This window comes from Abrus precatorius, unplaced genomic scaffold, assembly GCF_003935025.1.
Source record: "Abrus precatorius isolate BTA unplaced genomic scaffold, Abrus_2018 Scaffold3, whole genome shotgun sequence".
Classification (NCBI taxonomy): Eukaryota; Viridiplantae; Streptophyta; class Magnoliopsida; order Fabales; family Fabaceae; genus Abrus; species Abrus precatorius.
In genome coordinates, this window is record NW_020874373.1 from 33394406 (window position 1) to 33421992 (window position 27587).

At 28.2% G+C, this 27587-nt stretch overlaps 1 protein-coding gene across 1 annotated transcript; it reads right to left on the reverse strand.

Moving 5' to 3' along the window:
• Positions 1–16060: 16060 nt before the first annotated feature.
• On the reverse strand, positions 16061–17883 carry LOC113861541 (zinc-finger homeodomain protein 9-like). The gene is made up of 2 exons (XM_027494423.1): positions 17673–17883; positions 16061–17526 (listed from the first exon to the last, which is right to left on the reverse strand). The coding sequence occupies exon 2, from the start codon at positions 17505–17507 to the stop codon at positions 16500–16502; it is 1008 nt and encodes a 335-aa protein (XP_027350224.1). The 5' UTR covers positions 17508–17526; positions 17673–17883; the 3' UTR covers positions 16061–16499.
• Positions 17884–27587: the final 9704 nt, after the last annotated feature.

Below are 27587 nucleotides of genomic sequence, written 5' to 3' on the forward strand. Positions count from 1 at the left end.
TTGACCTTATCTTAATTATGAAACATTTGCCTAAACCTTGTTCCTTCGTTTTATCTTTCCAAAAGAATTTTCCAAAGCCATATATGTTCCTAAAGTAATGTCTTTTGTTGCGCATTAGCTTGGGATATTTAACAAAGTATATTGATGTTAACTTTTACTCACATACATCTTTGATTGTGCTAAAATTTTAACGCACAATAGAATTAATTTGTTTCTGGTTAATAATAAATTAGAATAATTAAATAATAATAGATTTCAAGGACTAACTCCCCACCATAAAGTGATCTACGCTGTATATTCAGCGTCATTATTTTAACGATTATTTTAATATTTTGTGTATTATTTTGTTAGGGGATTGAGTGGGGATTTAGAGTAATTTTTATATCGTCTTTGTGTTTCGTTTAAATATTTCGAAGAGAGGATAGAGGAGGAAAGGGGCTTAAAATCCCTCTTAACTCAATTTCAACTTTCTTAAAATATGGAAGAGTTTGGAGGCGAGAGAAAATGTGCTTAAAATTTTAAAAATTAAAACCTTAAAATATCCTATTTTAAATTTAAAACTAATCTTATATATATATAATTTTCTCAACAACCCGTAGCTTTCACTTTCATTTATTTACTTCTTTTCATCAAAGTGTCTCTTTATTTTCTTTTGTCCTATGTGATTATTTAGTATTTTTATTTATAGGTATTATTATGCTCATATTACCTTGTTGTTTGCATATTATTATTCTCGTTTCACATATTATCCTTCTTGTTTGTTGAACATGTTATATAGAGGGTAGTTATTTGCCTTATCACTACTTATATTGGCTGCATTGTAACATTTAAGTTTTGATATTTGAATTCTGCAATTACCATAAATTTGTAGAAGATATGGTTTAATCTATTTTAATCTTGTAACATTTACGTCAAAGAGCTATATGTGCTTCTTCTCTTTTTATAATTCGAATGAATGTCACGTCAAAGAAAATCATCTATAATATGAGGTATGAGAGAGAAAGAGTTCGTGAATAAATAATTAGATAAATTATAGAATTGAAAGAAGTAGATATAGGTTTAATTTAGATAAAAAAATTTTAAAAACTTTATAAAAGAAGAAATTTATATAAAAAATAATAATTTTTTCACAAATTAAAAATAACATACTTTTTTATTGATTTTTATACTTATTTTTTTGTAAATTTTTTTTAATAATTTACTCAAGCTAGAATATATATTAAGAATATGAGTCGTCAAGCATTTTTTAACCTTGTGATATGTTGGAGAGAGAGATTGGCTTAAGATCCACAAGATGGTCAAGTGTGGAAGAGTAAGTTGCAAAATTCATTTACATACGCTAAAAGTTGTGAAGTTAATTTTAAAACTTGAATTGGAATAAAATTTCTTGTTCAATTTAGTGGCTCAATTATCACTCTTAAAATTCATTGTAGTAATAGATTCTACCATATTTTATGCTAAAATTTTAGCCTTATTTTACTAAATATTCAAAATTTTAGAATCATACACAAATAATATTGATTCATATATTTAAGTTTAGGTTCTTATTGGTGCTATAAATGAAACACATATACAGGTCAAAGTATCTCTTAGAGACGTATCCCAATATTATGATAGAAAGGAACACTTAACACAAAATGTGTTAGCAGCATGCTCATTTGACTTAAGGTTCACTTATGTGCTCCTTGAATGGAACGACACGACTTATTACTCAAGAATCATTAAAAAAAAAAAGCCATTAAGACAAGAAGATAGAAAATTATTTATATGTTTATATTAAAACTCTACAAGATATTAAGTGTACATAATACATTAAAGTTATTTATTTTTTATTTTAAAACTTTCACATTGGTTATTTAACATGATTATAGAAAAATATTGCCTTGTTAGTGTCGACTTCATGTTGACCAACAAACTTATTACACCTTGTACAAGAGTTCGTTATCATTTGAAAGAATATTAAAAAAATAAAAAAAAACACCCAAAAGCATAGAGAATTATTTGATCTTCATCATGTATAGTTACACAATTCACTAGAGTATTGAAAAAAAGAATTAAAATTTTATCTAATTCAACAAAGCCTGTCTATGAAGTCAAAGTTCAAAAACTAGTCATTGTTTCATGTTGCATTCTTCATGATTACCTAACAGGCATAAATCTAGATGAAGATTTTATTGTCGAAGTGGATCATAAAATTAAAATATATCTATTGATAGTTATCAAGATCAAAGAAGCGATAATGAAGAGATCGCGTCTACTTGGGTGAGCTTAATAAAAGATAGTTTAGCTCATTACACAAATCACCAGAATAAACTTTTAAGTTGAATGGCCTGCATTTTAAGTTGTCAATGTTATTTGTTTGTTTTTATAGTATAATATCTTTCCTTTGAGATTAAAATTTAGAATGTGTGATTTAGTATTATATCTTTTCTTTGGTGAAATAAAAGTACATTTTCTTAATTATTAATGTTATTTGTTGAGTATCTCATAATATTAGTTTTGTTGTTCTATAATTGATAAATATCACAGTATGCCACTCAAAAAGTAGTCACCAACAAGAAATGTGATAAGGGGAACTTAATTTTGATAAGAAGAATAGGCAACGTTCTTATCGACGCTTTCATGCACAAATACAGTCAAGGTAACAAAGTTAACGGTACTTCCACTACCACTGCATATAACAATATATATTTAATTTTTATAAGTTTTTTAATTATAATTTGTATCGTTTCTTAATTAAAATCATAAAATAATTAATATTTTTAATTTTTATCTAGGTTATTGAATGTTAATTTTTTTAACTCAAATTATATAAAAATTATGTTAATTATTGTTATTTTAATAATTATAGATTCAAATGACTAGACATCCAAGGTAAAGGAGTCCTAACAGCATAAAAAACAAAGCTAATATTTTCAATCTAGATGTTGAAAGTGAGTGTTCCAATGTCCAACCACAAAACGTGCCTAGTGCGAAAATCCTTCAAGTGTTTTAATGCTTAGTTCATAGAGAGAATGTTATGTTTCTAACCTCTAGATGGTCTAACGCGCAAAATCTTTTAAGTGTTTTAATACACTGCAATGCTGAAGTTATACTAAAAAAGTTGAGCCAATTTTAAAATATAGTCTTGTTTTTTTATTTTCTAAATTTCTAAGTTTAAATTTAGGAAATTTTTTTTGCTAACTTTTCTCTTATTTCTTAAGTATTTGAAAGATTTTTTTGTGTTTATTCAAGTTTCTATGAAATTTATTTTTGTATTTTTTTATCAGTTTTGTATTATTTGTTGTAAATATGTTTGACTAGTTCATTTTATGTTCGAATGAAATGAAATTATATTTAATTTTTCTATATTATAAAAAAAAATCTTCATCCTTATTTACATTCTTTTTGAACAATTAAATGGGTTTATTTATTTTTAATGTATTTTTTGGTTTGATCAATTTTAGAATGATATTAATTAGGCTAGTCTATAATGTATGTATTAATTAGGTTAGTCTAAAGAATTAGAGAATTTTAGTTAATTGTTATAGTTTTAGTAAAAAATTAGAGTTGACTCAACATTAAAATATATAACTTTCATTGCATGATAAACAAGGTAAATGAGATAACTTAGAGTATAGAAGAAGCAAATAAAAATAATATAATCTTAATCAATTTTTTCATTAAATTTTTTGTACTTTTTTTTTGTTGTATTTTGTATTTTTTTAATAAAAAATACTAAAAACATTTATTGTATTTTCATTTTATTTTCTGTAATATATGTCTTTTTGCTGCACTATTAACTTAAATAGAAGTCGAAGAAAAAAAATATTTTTACTTAGACCTAATTCTTATAAGATTCATCTGAATTATACTCAATAAAAAAATTATTACATTATTTGTATTTATAAACAAATTGAATGAAAAATAAGCATAGTCATGGAAATGGTTTTTGACTCTTCCAATCCACTTTCCAATTGTTGCATTTGATTATAGACTTGAGTTTAGTGGGTGTCATATAAAATTGAACATTTAATTAATATTTTCTTATATTCTTAATTTTTTATGTTGTTAGTACCTTATAAATTAAGTTTGGAAACACGAGTTTAGTTTGTTTCATGCGGTAAATTTATATTATTTAAGTTTTGCTCTAAAGTCGATTTGAGCACTATATAGTGCGCTTAATATTATGTATTACATATAAATAAACTTTGTAAAAGTAGTGTTTAATTTTTTATCATGCTAATCTCTTTTTATTTTAATTTAAATGTGTAAATGTGATTTAAAATATTAAAAAAATTCATTTTTCTATAAAAAATCAATTACTTGAAATCTATAAATAAGATAAATTATAAAAATATTTTAGATTGTTATACATTTATATAAAAATAAAACAATAAAATAATTTTATTTTCTACCTCCTTTTTACAAACCAAACAAGCAGAGGATTATTTTCCTCCCCTCCCCTCTATAAACTAAATAAAATATCTAATAGATTACACTTGTCCATTATGCAGTTTGAAGAACTATAGCAATACCCATTGTCATGTTCATAATTATAATATAATTACATTATATACTAACTCATTTTTTATGGACGTCTCTAAGTTATTATATAATGACCACTTAAATGGTCAAAATCAGCTTATGGGCTTAAAAAATTACGTACTAAAAATACCTAATATTATTTTTTTAAAATCAGAAATAACGTATAAAAAATTAATTTTAGGTTGAATTAAAAAATAAATGTTCAACACAGAAAAAGTCACATTGCATGATAAGAAAAAATAGTTTTTATCAAATTTACACCCATTTAATATATTTTCTATTTTTTTCAAGAATAGGAAATTCAAATTTAATATGTAAAATATATTTTTATCTCTCAAATTTTATTAATATTATTAATAAAAATTAGCATGATTTTAAGAGATATAGTATATATAAAAATTGAGTAGACCAAATATAGGTACTTGATTTTGCTTATGATAAAAATCTAGTACACTATTCCAAGTATTACATCTATACCGTACTATATATATTATGAGGGGAAAATGAATATATAAAATTATACATAACAAAGAATAGAGTTTGGAACCCAGCTAGGTGTGATTAGGATATTTCATTTCGTAAGAAATGAAATTTGATCCGTGAGCCTCTCGTATATTTTATAGACATTATTAAAACACGACTAATTTTTTATAAATTTTTTTTTAAATATATCATTTGACTATTCTTAAACTTAATAAATTTTATAAGTAAAGAATATTATTTTTCCATTAATAATAATAATAAAACTTATTGTATTAAATGAGAGTTTAAATTTAAAAAAAATATAAAAATTGAGATTTTAAATTAAGATTAAATAAATTTATAATAATATTAAAATTAACTTTATCTGAAAAAAGAAAGATATCTTCAATTTAATATAGTATATCAAAGTTTAAAATTTCAAAATAGTATTTAAAAAGAAATGATACTTAATATAAAAAATTCACGCAACTTTAAAAAAATAATTTTTATTTTAAAACCATTCTAGTACTAATGTATGTTCCAAAACACAAATATAAGTTCAGAAATTGTGTAAAATCTTAATTTACAATATCTATAGAAGGAGGTAAGGTTCTAGAGAGTTGGGAAGTAAGGTTCCAACTTCCAATTAATGGCACCTCATAGGCCTCGTAAACACATTTCACATATCTGTTCTCTTTTGCTCACCCGCCTAGTTCAAATTCGACAATAAAATCTCATCAACATAAGAGTATTATGAGTCAAATTTTTCAAAGGTATTTAGACAAGTAAATTAATAAAAAGAAAAATCTATATTAGAGGCCCAAATTATAGAGTATACAAGTAATAAGGCCCAAACTAAATTGAGCTGACACTCAAATTTTAATTCACTCAACACGTTTTTTTCATAAATTAAAGTGAGAGAAATCTATGCTTAATGAGTAAAATATATTTTTAATAATTTTGTAGCAATAATTAATACATGTATAGCTTTATTTACCTTTTTAAAAATTATTTCTTTATTGTAACAGTTATTTCAATAGTAATTATTTGAAATACAAAATTAGCTAATAGGGAGTGAGACCCATATTATTCGGTGAGCCATACATATTTGTATTTAATAGACTTTACTTGAAATTTTATTTTGGGGACAAAATGGTGGGCAAGTTAGTCTACCCAGCTCACTTGTAGGACTATTGTAGGTTAGGTTCAAAAATTTTACTTTCTAGTCCAAAACTCTGACCCACAGCTATTGAGCCAATCCATTACTAATATTGTAAGAAAATATGTACAATTCAATTTTTCTAAAATCATGAGACAAAAAAAAGTACTAATCCATAATTTCAACCACATCTTCCCTAGGTGTAATATTCTTTTCTAAAATATCATAAAATAAAATCAGAATATAGCGCACAACTCTTCTAATTTTAACTTTTTATTCTTCTAATTAGTTTATTAGCTTTGATCACACAATTTTATGTTCTATTATTGAAATTATGTTATTTTTATATATAATTTTTACAATATTTTTATAGTACTTAGTATGGTATAAATTAAAGAAAATATTTTATATTTTTTAAATTAAATAAAGAATTTGTTTACGTTTTTTATAAATAAATCACTAATTCTATTATTTTTTAATATTAAATTATTTTATGTGCAAAAACCATAAAATATCCACTTAATTTATAACACGCGTTAAAAATTATCTATTTTTATTTCTCTCTATCACACTATTTTTTTTTTATTATATATTTCTTATCTTCTATCTTCTTCATTGATCATTATTTTAAAGATGTGTCTAATGAGAGTCAAACCGGCCCGTGCTTTAAATGGGCTACTGTTCAAATATTCACAAGTGCACAGCCCAAACAAGTTTATCAAGGGCTTCAATTTATTTTCTCAGTTTTTCAAATAAAAAATAATTATTTTTCAAAAATGAGGCGATTAATGTGTCTAATTAAATCTATTAATCTTGACTTGCCATTTGAGGTAAGCCAACAAAAATTTAACTCGATTCAATTTACAAATTTAATTAGTTAGAATGCAAATTAATTCACTGAACATAAAGAAAACAAATTTTTTGAAAAAACAGATAAAGGTTCAAAAAAATGAAAAAGATAACATCAAATTTGAAAATTAAGAATCAATTTTTTAAAAATCAAACATTTGAATATGAATTTTAATTTATTTTAAATATTATTTACTTTTTTAAGATAAAAAATTGATCTGAATTATTACAAGTTAATCCCAAGCAAGGTGAGATAACTTAAAAAAATAGAGGTGCTTGGCAACTAAATATTTTTTCAGTCAACTCACACCTAATTCTGATAAAAATGAATTGACTCACATAACATAACCTATTTTAACATCATTTGCTCTAACTCAATGTATTATAAATAAATAATAAGGAAGAAGATTGGCGAAAAGGTATTATACAAGATTTTAAAATGTGAAATATAAACACGTTGGTTCGTAACTATTTTGTATGGTTAATTGGGCATTGATGCCATTGCCAATCGCCAATCGCTATCTGAAATATTTGCAGGGTTGGGCAGCATTTGGTGAAGTGCGAAGCCAAAATGTTTACAAGATGAAAAGGAGCTCATACGCAAGAATATTAAAGATGGAGATTGTTAAAGATAAGGCCTCAAAAATACAATGGACCACCATAATAGCGAGTTCCCTAATCTTTATGCTGCAAATAATTGTGTGGTCCATTATTTGCTTGCATTAACTGGTCCTATTTGTTGCTTTATAAGAAAAAACTAAAGTTCAGACCGGAGAGATATTCTTTTTTTTAAAAAAAATTCGGGAGATTTCGTATTAATTTATGGTGAAATTACTATTATATGTTTTACATGTGTGTATAATTCATATTATTTTTCGTTTCACCCCTTTTTTACTTGTGGACAAAGCAACAAAAGTTGAAAATCTAAATTCTACGAAATCTTGAGGTAATTGCACTTTAGTGAAAATAATCAACAAACTAATAATTCAAAACCATCCTTCAGCGACTTGATCCCTCTAGGTAACATGTTAGTTTCAAAGTCATTGGGTATTTTATTAACAGATTCAATCGGGATCATGATGGAAAATTTTAATAAATATGCAATGTTGGTACCTTTATTCTATATTCTTGTGTCTTTTTTCATCAACCAAATGGAATGTTAGGTAAAAGATGGATGAGGCGAGGCTTCATGAGTTCCATTATCAACCACCACAAATTTCAAAGGATTACTTAATTCGTAGGATTTTGAAAATCTGTGGCCATATTAGTAACCAAATCTGATACAATTCTTTTTCCAATGATGAATAGATTAAGTGGCTGGCTGTAGTAGCCAACAATCATGTCATAAACTGAGGATAACGGCACCACTAACAACAACTCTAGGCCTTTGTTGTTTCTTTCTCCAAAATGTCCTCATGCTACATGCATAATTTACCTAACCTCACACATGAGAATCCAAGCCACTAGATATGCAATCTCTAGAATTGGGCCCAAAACCCACTAATGTAGTGTGTACTAATTAGCAAGGCATGTCACTTTGAGAATCCAACGGAATAGCCATGCCATTTTGTAGCTTAACCCACACTGACCTTTTAGGTCCCCAAAAGTTGAGATTAGAGGCATGTAAATCATGTGTCTAAATGTGATTTTGTCTAGTATACCAATTATGCTAATCATTCTGGGTGAGCAAGCTTCCATGAGAAAATTGCTATCGTTTGTGAGGAAAGTTGCCCACTCCTCTTAAATAGTAGCACATGGAGCACGTTCTCATGCTTTAGTCTAGTCATGGCAAAGCCAAACACAGGATCATAATCTCAACCAGATGGGACAACACTTTAAGGAAAACTAAGGGTTATTAGGCAAATCTCACACGACACCTAGGACAATTGGGCTGTGTTATGCATTTGTTACCTTTCATTATTATAATCATATGTTAATTAAATGACAAAAATGTGAAACATACGTATAAATAATAAATTGAATTAAAAAAAACTTAAACTAATACAATTAAGAAAATTTAACCATATTCAAAGTAGTATCTCCTAATTTGATATATAAAGGCAGGTTTGAAACGAATCAATTAGATTGGGAGAATAAGCAAAAAAAAAATTAGTAAGAAAGACAAATTTTGGTTTGAGAAAAAATGATAGTAATTAATTTGAGGTATAGGCAAATGAGATTTGAAAAAAAAAAAACACCAATTTTTATCATAAAAATAAGATTTCAAAAGTAAATAATTTTGGTAGAACTGGCATCAAGAAAAAAAAAACATTTTTCAACATGAAGTCACGTGTTCTTAAAAGCTATTGCATTGCCGTCAAGATGTTATATATTGTCTAACTTTTTAACTTAATGAATCATATAATTTTGAAGGTTATATCATGACCAATAATCGGATCTTAAAAGAAATGGATCTGATTAAGAATGCATAAACTCAGTTTAAATCTATGGTTTTTGGTTTCATGCAAGAATCTGCCAAGCACCAAGTCTTACTTTCTTTCAAGTATAAGAAGTGGTGCTTCAATGCTTAAATCCATTTAAAGTCCAATAAGAGTGAGAGGGAAGAAGAAGATGACTTGCTAACTGCTGTTTTCTTCTATAAATTACAATTCTTTTTTCCCTCCAAACAAAGTACCAATTCTTAACTGTTAGCCTAATAACAAGAAGAATGGTTCTGTGATGTGGAAATTTAAAGGTATGAAGGAGTTTGAAAACTTCAACAATCTGTTGTTGTCATTAACAATAAATTGTTTTGGGATTTAGAAACAAAGATCTTTCACCTGATAATAGAGTAATCGATTATCTTGCAGCTACTTTGGGGTTCATATACAATCTCTCAATTTTTGAGAAACAATCAATTATTTAGAGTTTATATAATCTATTTTTCTTTGAAAATAATGAGTCTTTTTGTTTTAGTTTTTTTATGAATTTTTATTTTTAAAAAATGCTTTGAAAACTTTTAGTGTATTAAATTATTAAATTTTAAAAAAATTAATTTTAATTATGCAGAAGAAAAATTATTTTGTGTAACTTCTCAGAAAAAAGTCAACATAATAACTACTTTTTAAAATAAAAAAATATTTTTATTTTTTAGGTACATAGTATATATAGAACTCATTATTATTCCTGTACATAAATATTTGGTTATCATGTTAGGACAGCTAATTAATTATCAAATCTAGAGAGTTTTAAGTTTAGAAGTTTCGAGTAATTATTAGTTTAGATGATTTATTATTATGACTTAAAGGTGGAAAATAATCTAAATTGGGAAGATAATCAAACTCAAATTTTAATGAATATTTATAAAAGAAAAATCCTACACAATAAACATGGTTTTAATCTGTTTAAATAGGTCTAGGTACAAGTATGATAATTATTCACAAAATTTTGCAGTGTAACTAACTTTTTTTCTTATTTGAAGAAATTCTGAACAACAACAAAAAAAAATATTTTAAAGATAGAGGGCAGAATTTATAGCCATAAAAGGAGTTAAGACCCATGTAAAATGTATAATAGATATGCATTGTATGATTTACTACTTAATTATTCTTTACCTCTTCATTAAACTTATCAAATTATTTGATTTTGTTGTTTGTAACACTATACATAAAGACTAGACTAAATTCCATCAAGTACCATCAAAGTAATGAAAATATACCACAAAAAATGAAACTCTGATTAAAAAGACAATAGCTAGGTGAGACTTAAAGTTAAATGATAAAATTAGATATTTACATTAAATTTGAAAAGAAAAAAAAAATTTTGATCCCTTGTTTATAAAAAAAATCTTTAAAAGTTCAAAAAGTATTTAAATTTAAACAAGTTACTCTTTTCATTTCGAATTCAGTTTTATCTTAGTAAAAAAAAATTATGTGATGTGAATATTTCAATAAAATATTAAATATTTAATTACAAATTTGTTTTCAAATAAATAAAAAATATACAAAATTTTGAATACTAATAAATTTATTTCATAACCAAAGAAGATAAGTAACAGGGCTAATTTAATAACTTAGTGATTTTTAAAATGCTTTTTTTTATTTGATTAAATTATTTTACTAATCAAGAGGTTGAATATTTTGTTTAATTCTTATAAAAAATCTTAAACATTAATTAATTTTAAATAAAAAATTTGCCTTTAAATATTTGATTAAAATATTCTTATTTATGTTCTATTTTTTAAAAATAGGTAAAATATTATAAATAAAAAATATAATAATAATAATAATTAGTTAAAATAATTATATAACATTAAATAAGAATAGGGTATTTGATAATTAATTATATTAAATACTTAAAAAACAAAATTATTATTCACGATAATTTTACTTTGAATTGAATTATCTCATATAAAAAATATCTGTAACATAAAAAATTAATTTTTGAAAATAATAAAAATTTGAAACATAAATAAAAATATAAAACAGAGAAACCATGTAAAACAGTGATTGGGTGAATAAACCACTGAATGCTTAAGATGAGGATAATGCACGTTTTAGGATATAATAAATGTGCATTTTATTATTAGTAGTAAAGTTCAGTGTAAGTGTGTAACCAGCAAGTGGTCCGCATGGAGGACAAATGGAAAGGCCAGATGAAAGGTCTATGCACACAACACAATGAACCTTTAGTATTTAATGATATGTTTCTTTTAGTTTTAGAAAATTGTTTTATTAATTATATATTTATCGTAATTTTTAATATCATTCTTCAAAAAATATTTTTTATTTCTTAATTTACGTTCTAAGTTAAGATACAATTAGTAAGAAGTTTTAATTAATTGTAACAAATATTTTTTTTTAAATTACAAGATTTAATATATTAATGAAATTAAATATTTTAATTTTAAGTAAAATATATAATATAATCTTTATTTATTTATTTTAAAAAAATATTGATAAAATAAAGATTTATTATATTATCATTCAAAAATTATGGTGTAAGAATATATTTATAATATATTTTAAAAAATTGATGGTGTATATTTTTTAAAAAATATGTTAAAAATTTAATTTGACAAGTAGTAGTATTTTTTCTTAGTTCCAATTCTTATGAGAAGATCTCACATAAAAATTCAAGATACAAAAATTGATATCTATTAAAAAAAGATTTAAATGTTTATTAGACACCTCAAATTTTTAAAGAATAAATTTAGTATCAGACAAATATTTAAGATATTAGTAAGCAATTTGGCTTTTTTATAAATAAAATAAAATAATTTATTCATTAAAATATGCAATAATAAAAACAATATCATTACAGTTATAATTAAATAATATTAATCTAACTAATATGTTAATTTTAAAAAATTTAAAAATAAACACATATATCTCACGAGATTAATATTATACTTTTGTTTAATCTTCAAAAGAATTGGTTAATATCATAAATCCTGTTATAATTTCAATAATACTAACTGAATTAATATCACAAAAGATAGAAGAAATAATATATATTCAAGGTATATTATTATAAAAAAATTACATTACAGATATTTTTTAGAAAAAATAAATTTACTCGAATTAAATAAAATATTATAAAAATAATATTTTAATTTTAATTTTAATTTTAATCTAGTTAATCATAAAATTGATTTCAAATAATAATATACTTAAATATGTATAGATCTACGTTAATTGAACAGTATTAATTATTATTTTATATAATTTTTTTAATGTGTTTTTAACCCCATAATGAAACTGCGTAGGAAATGATGGTTGAACAGGTTTTGTACAGAATGACTCCCGAAGTTGCGTCCAAGTGAGATGCTGACGCTGTACCCTGCAGAATAGCAGAACTCCAATTACGTGAAAGAAGTGAGTGATACAAGAAAGACAAGGACAATATTCAATATCATATTATAAAATATAAAATGTTAAACATTTTATATATTTATTTGATCCATAAAAATTATCTTAACAGATAATATTAGTATAAAATTTATTTATACTGATAATCAAATTATTATTTTAATAATAAGCCTTTTTAAAAAGTAGATTTATAATAATATGATAAATATTTTGATAAAGTTTTATTATTTTAAGCTTTTAGATTTAATTATAAAAAGAAAGTTAACATTTTGAATAAAAAGTATTAATTAATATTAAAATTTTAAAAATATTATAAATAGAAATAGTATTATAAAATTTTAAATTTTCCATCAATTTCCGCTTGACTTTTTCTGTATTGTGTGTTGTTACCTCTGTTTGTATGACAAACGTCACATCGGTGAAGATAAAGCATCCAAACTATTTTTTAATTAATTTACTTAAACGGGAGATTTCATTTCAGAGAGTGGCGTCTAACTAAGCAAATTTGGCTAATAAATGTGAATGTTTGAAAATTGAAAAGAGCACCTGTACGGACACGTGTCAATAGAAACATAGCACGACCAAAAAGGTGAGTTGTTTATTGGTGAGGGATTAGAATTAGAATAAGTTAGAAGTTAGAAGTTAGAAGTTAGAAGAACTAAGTTCATTGATCTAATCATGTAAATGAGGAATTAGAGGGTCACATCACCTTGGCACAGTGTAATTTTTAGGTAGGGACAGAAAGTTGCCTATCACCTCACTATAGATGAAGTTAACCATAATTATATTTTTATTGACCCCAAAACAAGTTAACTCCCATATTAAGTAACATTGCATTATTAAGATAAGTGCACCGCACCATCTCAACATTATCTTCTTCTTAATCCTCAACCAAAAGCAAAAGGAGACAATTATCCTATGATAAGGATGTCTCAATATGCGGAATTTGGGCATGTTGGACAAATTTAACTCCACTGTGTTATTAACAAAATGTGCTCCGAAATGACACCTTTTAAATTTAGTTCAACGGGAATGTTAATTGTTTTATTGACCCAGATGGGAATGCCGACGTTTCTAAGAATACTATAATATGGATAAAGACAACATTAGAAGAATTATAAGGAACCCTCTTTTATACCATCCATCTTATAATTTAAATCAAGGGAGAATTTTACCGAGGTTATATTCATCTAATATTCTTTATAGTACATGTTTAACGTTATAAATTTTCAATAATATAACATTAGTTATTTACTCTAAAGAACCATTCATAATTCAAGACATGTTAATATCGTATACTGAATGAAAAAATAATTTAGTTGATACTTGATACGTTTTATTTATGGATTACAAAAATCATAAAAAAAAATTTTGTGATATTTTGAGAAGAAAATAATCAAACAAGAAAATATTTCCACCATTTCCGTCTCAAAATGTTTATAATGAAAAATGAAAACACTTTGATGATTTTATAATTAAAAATAAAAATATATCAAGTAAGAAATAAAAAAAAATCAAAATCTTCCTAATTTTCCGTAGGATATTCATTAACATAAAACTCAGGAAACTAAATAGGAGAATTCACAAACAGCAACCTTTGTTGAACCAATCCAAACAAATATCGTGTCCTTGAGTGCTCTTGAAGAAACCCACTAAGCTAAGCCAGGTTCATGTCAATGCAGATTTGAGTAACCTGCAAATTCACTGCAGGAGGTACAGTTATGATATGTTTGCGCAATACTTATACTTAAACATTTATCCTTTATTTTATTTTTAAAATTTAATTTGAAATCCAATGTGTCCAATTCCATGCTCCGCACAAAGACCAAAACTGAGCCAACATTTAACAGTGTTTGCCGTCAATAATAGTAAGGCGCAGATGCACTCCCAGTCCCAAATCACTTTCTACAAAGTAAATAGAAATGCAGACATCATTGTTCAACAATAAACCAACACGGTTTACTTTTACATTTTTTTTTTCACATTCCTTCGTTGGAAAAAAATTGAAGAGAGAAACACCTATTTTTCCTACTCTCTCTCTTTTTTTTTTTTATAAAAAGAAAATATAAATTCAGTTTTAAAAAGATTACATTGTTGCATGTTCAACTTTTTTTTAATTAATAAACGTATGAATCGATTAACAAAGGCTATTTTAACATAAAAAGTGCCCCTGAAACGAAGTCTTGTCAGTAGAGTAACGTTTAATTTGTTGCATAAGAACTTTGTGACTTTTAATAATTTTATCATCTGATTCAAATTGGAATAAAGTGAGGAAGTAAAAAAACAGATATGGATTCAAAGATGCGAAAGAAACGAAATTCCCACAGTGGGTAACTGTTGTATTTAGTGGGGGAAAATTGACAAAGTTGCTCATTCTCTGTATGAGGCTCCCTGTTTTTAAGGGGCAATTAAGGGGTCCAGAACCAGCCCATGACTTGCTGGTTAGCAGAACAAAGGATAACCAACCCTCGTGGGTCCCACCCCCACCAAAACAAGATTACTCACTTCATCAATAAACCAAAATCCAAAACAAACCACACAGTGGACCCAAGAACAAATAAATTAATAAGGTGAGTGAGCCAGTGATAAGGTGAGTGAGCCAGTGATGGAAAACAAAACACACCCATAACGTTTAGTGTGGAGGACAAGACACTCAGTAATTGAAATCACTTTAATATTAGTAAATGTTCTTATTATTTATATTAATAAAGAAATCTACTTCCCTTAAAAGGAAAGTGCCCGCAAATATTTCCGGGAGAATGGATTCTATTCATTGTTAGATTACACTATGACATGATGTTATCTTAATAAAATAGTATTAGGATGGGATAATGTATAGTTCAAGTCCTGTAAGAGGATTGCATGCTTGATTAGATAGAATAATTAAAGCATAATCAAGGTTTCTTTTGGATTCATTAGCCACATTGTCTCCCCTTAAATATATTATCTTTTCCTAAACTAATTAAATATACCCTTATCTAAGCCATACTTGGATTAGCAAAAAGCTTACATCTTTGATACACCCGCTAATAGAATATGAGATGTTTATGTCTCTTCTATCAACTCGTGAATAAAGAAAGAGCATGGCAACACACAGGACCATACGAACATAAAAGAACCAGCATTTCACCACCTCCCATAATATATAATTTAATTTAATAGTAACACCTTGTAAATAACAACACTTTCTGCCTCTTTCCCTCGAACACGAGATGTGAAGAAAAATTCATTATTATTCCATGTCTTCCGGGGGAGAAAGAAAGAGAGAAATCACAGAAAGCTTTTCATCATCTTCTCAGACTCAACGAAAAAAACACAAAATAATGACACTGCATGCCAACTCCACTGTTCACACCACTCTCTAATCAAACAAACCAAGCGAAGAGCAGAGGCAGAAAATCACGCCAAAGATAAACATTCAGACATAAATACATACGAGAAAAGGAAGCCAGTATTAGTGAGCACTAACAGTACAACTAACACTAATTAATTTCGAATTAAACCGTTTTAAAGCACAAAATAAATTCCCTTCTGGATATCATTCTCTGCCATGTTAAATATCCTTAAGAAAGGTGATCTCATTAATAATATAAAACTAAACAATTAAAAAAAAAAAGAAGAGAAACCACTAATTAATAGCATCATTAACCTATCTAACATATTTTTTTTTCTCTTTCTCTCCAACAAAAAGATCAAGAAGAAGAAGAAGATCCATTAGCAGCAACGTTGGGGCCACCATAGTGATGACGAGTTGGATCCTCAGCACGATCGTTGCCATTGATTTCAGCGTCATCGTCGTTGTTGGCGTTGTTAGGGTCTTCAAAGCTCTTGTCACCGCCATTGGCATTATTATTATCATTATTAATAATACTATTATTATTATCTTTTTTGGCAAGAGTGTTCTTATTGTTATGCATCCAAACCTTAAGCACTCCTCTATCGACCCCAACCTCGTTGCAAAACTCTTGAACCAAATCTTCGTCTCTCTTCTGCATCTTCCACCCAACTCTCTCTGCGAACCTATGCATCTTCTCCTTCTGCTCCTGGCTGAACTTGGTTCTAAATCGCTTCCTTGTGTGGGACCCAGGTGAGGCCAACGCGCCGGAGGGTGCAGCCGTGCTTTCCGGCGGCGGCGCCAGGCCGGTGGAGAGGGAGAGGAGCATGTGCGGTGCGGAAGGGTAGTAAGAGGAGGAGATCGGTGGCGGAGACGCCGAATTGGGGCTGCGATTCGAGGCTTGGAACGGTGGCGGCGGAGGGTGGTGGCGGTGGTGGGGTTGGTACTCGATGACGTGGGTGGTTGAGGAGATGGGTGGTTCTTCCGGTTCCCGGCGGTGGAAATTGCGGTGGCAGCCGCAGGCGGCGCATTTTATGGAACTTGGGTCTGCGGCGGTGGCGTTGGGGGAAGGCATGAACTCGCCGCAACCGTCTAAGGCGTGGCCACCTAAGTTGGCGGCATGATTTTTGAGACATTCTTTGTAGGTGACTGGAACTGGGTGGTTAGTGGTGGCCATGGGGTGGGGGTGATGGTGGTGGTGGTGAGGGTAAGGGTGGCGCTTGAGGACGCCGTTGGAGAAAGACAAGGGTTTGTTGGTTGTTGTGGCGGTGGTGGTGATTCTGGTCGGAGTTTCGGTGTCATGTTCTGGGGATTTTGTTGCACTCGTGGGAGTGTTGTTGATCGTTGTTGTTGGGGTTATGTCCATGGCTCAAACATCTAGGGTGCTGCTTAAAAATATTTAAAATAACACCCCCAAATTTAAAAGTAATATATATATATATATATAAAAAAAAGATTGGCTTTTTATGGGGTTTGCTAGCTAGCTAGGGTTGGGTGGAGCAGATTAGAAGTATGAATTATGAAATCTCACTCTCCATGAATTGAAGTTTGGAGCTTTCTCCTGCTTTTGCTGATGATGCCACTGTTTTATAAGTGAAAATAATAATTTGGGGGTGAGGAAGAGGAAATGAAAAGGGAGAGGAAAAAGAGATTACTTTGGGGGAGGTGAAGAAAAAGGGTGGAAAAACGAAGAGGAGGATGTAGGAGGGGAGGGAAAGATGTAGTTGTTGTTGATGATGATGACGATGATGGTCTGAGCGATGACTGTTGATAATAAAAAATCAGGGTTATGTGGTGGTGCTTCTTAACCACTTGTTTTTTAACCCTGGTTCTAATCCATGGTTAAGTTGTTGACCCCACTTGAGGTTAGATGTGAATAATAAATATGCTGGCTTGGACTCATATTGAAGTATGACCCTACAGTTTATTAGTTATTACAAGAGTATAGTGTAGAATAGTAATTGTTTTATTTAATCTTGGGAATTTGATTTTGACTCCACCTTGGGTGGGTTTAAAGGCAAAGGGCCCGAGTGGTTTTGGTTGAGGGGAGAAGGGTTTTTGTGGGAAGAATGATGACTCGGTTAGCAGCGAGTTGACCCGGGGAGTGATTCTTAGCATGAAATTGGTATGGCCTGCAATTCTGAGCCCATTGACTGTAACCCATCTTAATTTGTCAAGATGGCAGTGAAGGACGGGACGGGACAGCTTTCACAGTAAAATCATTGAGGTTTTTCATTTTAGGGATGCAACCCATTCCCCTTTTCTTTTCATCTTCACTTTTTCTCTTTTCCTAAGCCCAAACATAATCCATCCTCAGACCAAATTACATTATCATCCCACTCTCTCTCGTCTTCATTCCACAGGACAACTTTGCCCCCTCTCATCCAGCTTCAGGATTCGCCCAATCCGGTGGCAAATTCCGTAGTTTTAATCAAAAGGAGGTGCATGTAACTCAATGCCAAGTGGAATAACCGGGATGCCTATTTTGGTAAATACAAAATAAATTAGAATCTATCTTTTCTTTTTTTCGTTTTCACTTTTGAACAATTTATTTATCACCTCAAATTAATACACGTTGAAATATATTTTATTTATCCCCCTTATTTAATATAGTTTAATTAAGGAATATTATAATAATATTGGTTAAAGTTAATAATTTTTTAATAAAAACCATGGTGACATTCATTTAAGCTATTTTTTATGAAATAAAAAATTAAAAGTTGAGAAATAGATTAAAAGACAAAAATGCATTATTTACATGAAAAAAGAGAAAAAGATATTTTTTTTACTTGAATGAATAAAAATAATTATTTTAATAAAAATTGTAACTTTTAATATAATTTTTAATAAAATATAAAAAGTGAAAAATAAATCACGATTTTATCCCACCCAAAATTTCACTTATATTCGTGAAATTTTTTTATTTTTTAAAGTAAAAAAATAAATACTTATTAATCATAAATTTAGAATTAATTATATTTATAAATCTTAAATTTAAATTAACGGTAAAAAAAAGTTATCATTTCTTCGTCTCCATATTCCTTCATCTATAATATTTTTTTAGTTACGATGAGAGTTATTAATATTTTTGAAAAAAAGAATAACTATTCAGTGAATGTGGTTCTTTACATGTTATAAAATGAAACTCAAAACTACTATATACATAACAATTTAAAACATTTATTTGGTTGAATACTTAAAAAATTGTTCTCTGACTCTGCTGAATTTGTTGGAAGGGGAACTTAAAGGTATCTTTGTCGGCATTACGGACAATGAAACGCAAAGAAACGGCGTCGCATTAAGCAACTGCTCGATTGGCCCCGACAAGAGAAACATGTCCTGAAACCGTACCGAGAAACTAGGTATAGATAGTACATTTTTTTATTACGACAAATGCCCCTCCCCACTTTCATCATATTACAATTTAAGGACTCAAAAGAGCGCCATCAAATCATATGACACGTGGCAAACGCGTGTGAATCAGCCTTTGGTGACTATTTTAACTTGAATAAATTTAACCACAGCCGAATTTTCTGAGAGCACCTCCATTATTAAATTTAAGTGAATTTTACTTTGTAAATTTGATTATGAAACTGCGTACCACTTTGTCAAAGTCAAATTAGTTCATTATTAAAATAAAAGAGGGGAATGATATAATGCTTTACGGAACACAGTTAAGAAGAAAGGAGCTTAAAGGGCACTGAATAAAGAGAGAATATTTTTATTTTGGGGTGACGCAAGCAGACTAAAGCAGAGGAGCTAAAGTTTTAATCATGGAATGGCGTGTAGCCAAACTTCAAAACGTTGCATTGAAACTCACAAACTTGTATTAATTTTTCATCCATGGACATGAAAATTCGGATGTTGGAGTGAGATTGTTGATCAAAAGATAGTAGATTCCTTTTAAATATAATGTTTTTAATCTGCTTTTAAGAATGTTAATATAATATAAAAAAATACTACAATTTATTAAAAAATATGGTACTAATATCATAAATGTACTAAAATTAATAAATTTATGTATTTTTAATATTTAATAATTTTTATTATATATCTTTGAATACATATTAAAAAAGTATTATAAATAATATTTTAAAAAAAATTAACTTATAATAAAAAAATATAATGTGTACAATACCGTCTATATACAAAATTATTTAAAAACTGTGAAACACTAATTTTTTAGTCTATATTCTAAAAAATAATTAATTCATCAAATTAATAAAAGATAATTATATATAAATTTATATTATATTTTAGAAATATTTATAATATTAAATATTAGTTTAATAATTTATATATTAAATAAATAAATATATCTATTTATATAAATACTAAACGAAAGTCACTAATAAATTTCATAATAAATAAATGCATACAAAGTTTAATAATTATTCTATTTAGAAATATATATTTATATTTTTTAACTAAAGTTAAAAAACTATTGATGCTTTTTTTATAAAAATCATAAAAAAAAAAAATATTTGTAGAGAAAGGAGTGTGTAAGGAAACATACATAAATGTATATAATAATAATAATCACATTAGAAATTTTAAAATTTATGAAGAATAAAATTAAAAGGAATAGAAAATAAAATTAATTTATTCATATTTTATAAAAAATATTAATTAAGTATTTATTTTATTCAGATTAAAGTAAATTTAAAATGAAATTAAATAATTTACTTTAATAAATATAAACCAAACTATTGAAATGAATAATAAATCATCGATCCTTTTTTTTTTAAGAGGAAACTCGTGTGATTAAAGGGGTGATGCGTAGTTGATAACCAATTATGCACACCACTTATGAAGTGAACTTGATCTTAACTCTGAATACATATATAGTTAAATACAAACAATGCGTAATCATTTATGTAATAATATAGAGAAAATAGTTCGATAGATATACAGTGTGGCTTACATGTAAATGACTTAATAAGATTTGAGTGGATTATTGACGAGTAATCAACGTATTATCGCTAGCATTTTATTTGAATCCTATTACTTTGTTTTTGTGGGGGATAGAGAATTGAAACATAGTTATACATGCCCGTTATAAACAAGAACGAAATGAAATACAAAAAAGCTTGTGTCGTCCTCTTTCTGATTTGGTAGTGTGCTATCTTTAGTTGTTGGTAATGGGGTGTGGGTGAAAACTAGTCTCTGATGCTTAAGCCAATGGCGATTGATCCTAGCAAAGTAACACTATAGAAAACAAGACATACTTGACCCCAATGCCATTGTTATTCATAAGGGGAAAGGGGTGTGTGTGTGTACTGTGTACCTTGGGGGTTTAACACTTGCTCGTCATTGGCATCGGAGACTGGAAAATTTTTTATAGAGTTGTTGTGCATTCAAGTTTGTCACTAGTATGAAACTAAAATCTTAAGGGTCTTGCTATAAAAAGTTTGGTTAAATTTCTTCAAACTTTCTTTTTTATTAACATATTTACGCAGCCACGATATTTCTTGTGTATTATTATTATTATTATACATTTCCTAAGATTTTGCAAAAACCTATGGAGAAGTGGAAATAAAGAAAACAAGAAAATCATACCAAGACAAGAAATAATTACCTCTGCACTCTCATATTGTGTGGGTTCGATCCCTCTAAGAAGGGCAGAGATAGTGTGTGTTAGGTATTTTTGGATTTTTCATCGGTTAGAATGGCACAAAGGGTTGAGAAGTTAGGCCGGGTTCTTGACAGAGAAATCTCCATGCATTGGTATAACTTTGAATATGTTTTTTTAATAATAAAAAGAGAAATAAATTGAAAAAGAAGAGAAAGTGAGATAAAATAATTAATTTAATAAAAAAAAAAATAAAATTTATTATTGTAAAATGAACTATAATTGTAATTACGGTCCAAGTACAATCCTCCTTTAATTAAATATTTTGCTTCTGCCTGCTTGCTATGATTCCTATTCATGACTAATTTGATACCATAATTTCAACTTAATGATCATTCAACGCTGGTACCAAAGGCAGAGGTTGGAGAGCTAGAGCCCAATGCTTTTGTGGACACTAATTAACCTGTCTTCTACACAAGAATAATTATAATAATCATTAGATGTTTGTTTGTGAGCCCAGCTTTATACTCGCATCAGTCAAAAAATGTAAGAGACCAGTAAAAAGAGGTAAAGAAAATCAAGATTTTACTGTATTGTATTTTGAATCAAATTTTTCAATCTATTGATTGATTATGTGTTATTACATGGTTATACACTCAAATAATAATGTTGTATACCTGAATTAAGGTCATCGATTTATAAAATGGAAATATAATATTCAAATTTTAAATAGAAAAATTATGTGTCGTGAACGGAAAAGAAAGATCAAAGCACAGGCTAACTTAAGAGGAAAATATAACAATTTGTTTAAAAAGCACTTGGAATTATTGTTTCTTCCAATTTTTTATTTTATTTTTATTTACACTATATGAATTATATATATATAATTTTTTGGACTAAGTTAGGTTTTTTTAGAAAACTAAGCCATGCCGCAAAAAGGGCTAATGTTAGGCAGGTCAAACTCAAGTTTTTACGTTTATATTTGAAGAAATATTCAATGCCATTAAACTTGGATTGATCAATGAATAGCTCAAAATGCTTATTTCGGGCTACTAATTAAATTATGATTGGGCAATTTTATATTTGAATTTTTTATAATATATTATTAAATATTAAATCAAGTAATAATAAACTAATGTTCTGCAATAAGTTTGTAAATATATATACGGTTATATAACTTCACAAATGCAATTAAATCTTCTTTTTCGTGAAAAAGACCTGTGTTCGTCTTTGCTAAAAAGCAAAATTATAACTTGATATTTTTTTAGTGAGAAAGGGTACTCTTGCGTTGAATCGTGTTCTAACAGTTTACAACTGATTAATCATATGCAGTCCAAAGTTCAATAGTTTAATTGTTGATAATTTAAACCGACATGAATCTGGTTCACAGTTAAACCGATTGAATGTCAATTTATTACTTTGCCCAATATTAACACATCAACGTCTATATCATATCATTAGTCTTTCTGAATTCAATGAAATAGAAATCACAGCTATATTAACAAGATGAATAATGATATTAATTAGCTTTTATAAATTATAGATACCATGGTTGTTTATCATTAATATGATGATTTTTTCACCTATAAGCATACCTCCAAAACTCAATTAGTATTATTATGTATTGGTCATTTTCTAATATAATCCAAGTGGAGGGTAAGTTTAACAAAGTGATCAATCATTTTAACAAGAATTGACTGCTTTGATTCATTTTTCCATGTATATATCTGCATATGTTTCCCTGTCGGACATTTCTTGCGTCGGCAAAACACTTGCCTAATCCATTTGTTCAATGAGAATTTCACTAAAATTGACACCCAATACTTATCCTAGTTTTCTTTAGCTGTAATATATAAGCAACATCATATAAATTGACTCTCATGGTATAAAAAAAAATTACGTTTCCATTGCATAAATACTTTTTTATATTTGACGCACAACTTTTTTCTTTTTCTATTTTTGTTTATCAAATTTTCTGACAATAATTCTTCTCTATATTATAACCCAGAGTTCCCATTTGAGGATAAAGCAATTTTTTTTATTATATTTTGTCTTTATATAAAATGTGTGATTTTACCATTAAAAATATTTTGCAAAGAAAACGGAAGAGAATTGATCCTTTACTTTTGCAATTACTAAATTAAACGGAAGTTTAAATAATTGATTCATTTTAGGCACAAACTTCTTGAATCATGAGAAAATTGTAGAATTCTTGTAGTTCAAAAGGGAAAACGAAAGGTTCTTAATTTCCCCAACTTATTGAAAAAAAGAAAACTAAGCAGTCTCTGATGTTAATGGAAGTGGTTATGCAAATTGGAGTGTCTGGTTGCTGAAACAAGTCCTGCGGTTTGCAGCAACACAGGATAATGACCCATTGAATGGGACATTGGGTGTATTATAACACTTTTGGTCTCCCTCAAGAGTAATTGTCAAGCAACAACCAACATATATATCAACATATATAATCTCATATTTGGACATAGTTATGTGATCTTTCTTACAGGTTGCTATACCCTACTATTTGTACTACCACCACCCTATCTTGGGCTTTTTAACTAGAGGCATATCTCAAACTTGATCTCAAGTGAAACTCAACCTTCTATGGCCCAGACACCACCAGAGCAAGGAACCTTCAAGTCTCTTCTTGATTTAATAATTTGTTCATTGTTTCCTTCATCATATATATATATAGAGAGAGAGAATTTTTACCCAACTAGATCTTTTGTCTTGTTTGCTATAGATAATATTCACTGGGAAAAATTTATTGCATTATTAAGCTGAAATTCTTTGAATTACAATAAAAAAAACTATCAAAAAAGAGTTTCAATAACAAACTAATGACAACAATGAATTTTTATTCTCTTCTTGCTTAACTAGTTTAGGATAAAATCTCTGTTACTCGTCAAAAAGTAAACATTGTTGTTATAAAATACAACATTATTATACAACTAAATCTTGGAAAAAAATGGTGGAAATTGTCTAAAAAGCCTCAATATTTTTTCCACACAGATAATGTCTCTATATTTATACTGCATTCATGAAATTTCAGGTTTAGAACTCACCAAGAAAGAAAATATTAAACTCAAAAACCTAAAAAATATACAAGAAAGCTCTTTCTCCCTTTTTGACTAAGTAACAGAAGAAAAAACCCCATGATAAATACAAATTAAGATCAAGATGATTTACATATTATATGAGAATTAAGCATCTAGTTATTTTTCAATTTTCTAAATGTGGCACAGATTATATCAAACAAAGTTTGAATGTGTCTTGTATCTTGGATGTATTCTTTCTTTTTATTTTTCATTTTTTTGGATAAATAAATTCTTTCTGTTTTAGATGTAAATTTAAAACAAATTTCTCATTTCACTAAGATAGTTTTAGAAAGGAACTAAACAATTTGTATATGAAAGAAAAAATAATTACTTAATATATTATTTACAGTAAATAATAATAATATCATTTTTTGCTTTCACTCCAAGTGATTTTACCACTTTTCACTTTTAGAAACATTGATTAAGTAGGAGTATGAAGAAAAAGCCAGCGAATATATATATGACTGAATGTCTGTGCTTTTGAAAGCGAAGCATCACGCCAAGTTCCATAAAAGCAAGCTTTGCAGTTTGAAAACGGAAAACATACAATTACCCTTTAAAAGATAAGGTTTTATGTGGCCAGTTTTTATTGCAATGCATATCGAGGTGATTCAAATGATCATGAATGCATTTTTATGGAGTTCAATTGAGCAAAAATTTGTGATAACAAATGCTTCACAGTCATAATTGTGTGCACAATTGGTGCACATGGGAGCCTTCTTTCTTAAGAAGTTGAACAATGCAGAATGACTTTAAATTAAATTTTTATATTTATTCCATCACTGTATATTTGGTATAAGGTTATTGGCTGCATGTGGTGTAAGTCATATCGAGAGGCCTAACATCATTTTACACTGCGAGGCTTTAATTGCTTGGCTAAGAGAAAGGGAGATGCAATTGAACCATAAGCTTTCAATCTTTCATGCATAGTGGACAATCCGCAGTATCAACAAGAGGCCATTTAATTATGGTCAGTGAATAGTCATTCTCTCTGCGGATTAATAGATTAGGAGTGTTCATGATGCAAATAGACAACATTATTGGTCAAAGAATCCAAAGTGAAACGGGTCATTTCTTCTAAGGTAATTTTTTTAAATTTGAATTCTCACATATTATTAAATAACATCACATGATAGTAATAATTTTTTTTTATCTGATCTTCATTTTCTTCTATTCTGTTATGCTCATTAGTTGTCTTTCTTCATCTTATCTTTTTCTTTATGGATTAGAATGCAAGTTTTAGTCCTCCATTACCATCATGTGCAATGTCCCACTCTCTTACAAACTCATTAACAAGGTGATCCCATTCTTTATCCCTGCCTACCCCACTGCTCCATTTCTGTAAAGGCATTTCCAAGTTCTTAGAACATAGATAGGATATTTGCTATCGTTAATCCAACTAACACCCACATTCTGATTTCTAGTCACAATTAATGTCCTTGGACTCTCCAACGTTTGCCCCTGCATATTTCCCTTTTCCCCCACAACCATCCAAAATTTAAGGCAACTTTCTACAAAATTCAGCAGGTATATATTGTCATTAAAAAAAATTCAAATTACAGGTTTATGTGTTTTTAATTTCTTGACTTTTATTGATAATTTTTTTATGATGGTGTTTTATTTATCCTTTTAAAAAATTACTATAAGTATTATAAAAAATATATAATAAATAAATAGCATAACCGCTCTTTATTCAGTTGTGTGCTTAGAATACTATAAGATAGATGCTGAACAAATTAAAAGAACAAATACATAAAATCATACACATTACCTAATAAGTGTAATTTGCTATATAGTAAATTTCCCTTTCCAAGAGGAGACAAAGACCAAATTAATCATGGGTCCGTAAAAGTGAGGGAGTTAAAATACAAGAAAGGGTGTGAAACAAGTGGCCCATGTTTTCTAAGTGGTCTATTCAAAGAGGTCCACGAAAATGGTAAATTGGGTTGTAGCACCCTTTAACCATCCACATATCCTTATTATGGTCTCTGACATATCTACCTAATAGTCCCTTTCAACTGCGCAGGTTTCAGAAAGTTGTAGTTAAAACCAGCTCAATATGAAAATTGTGCTCGAGAGATCACAGCTATTTGTATGAAGAAAGCATTAACAAGTGCTCCTTTGGGCCTACATGCCTCTTTCGGCCAGTGCAAGGGATAGTAAAAACAAATGCCACGAAATCAAAATCTGGAGAAAAAGTTTTCAATCAACATAACAAAGTACACAATTAATCAATATTAATAAAATAACTTGTGTAAAATGTCATAATTCCTAAGGTAATGTCACTTCCACAACTGGCAATTTTGTTCTTGTGCTTCCGATCAATAATACAGAGGATGCTTATTAAAATATGCTACAATTATTATTGGTGCCGTAACCACTTGAATAATTTCCCCCCATAGAACACAACCCTTGTAAATTATCAATCTAGACCTTACTGAAAGAGAATATACAAAGAAAAAAACATTAATTTTATCATCAAATTGTGCCATTACGGAAATATTTTCACCTGTACTTACTATCCTCTCCACATAATGCATGTCTTTCTATAGATCATAGTTAGAGCACTAACTGTGACGACCAGTCTCAATGCACTTCTAGTTGTGCTATGTTAACTGCGAATGATTCAGCATGTACATCTTGTTGGTGGGATTGTTTTAAGGCGAGGAATATTATACTCTCTTCATCGAGAAGGTAATTTGTAAACACATGCCAGGAAGAAAAATGATATATGTAACAAAACACTCACAATTTAATTAACATGGTTCTGTTTAACAAT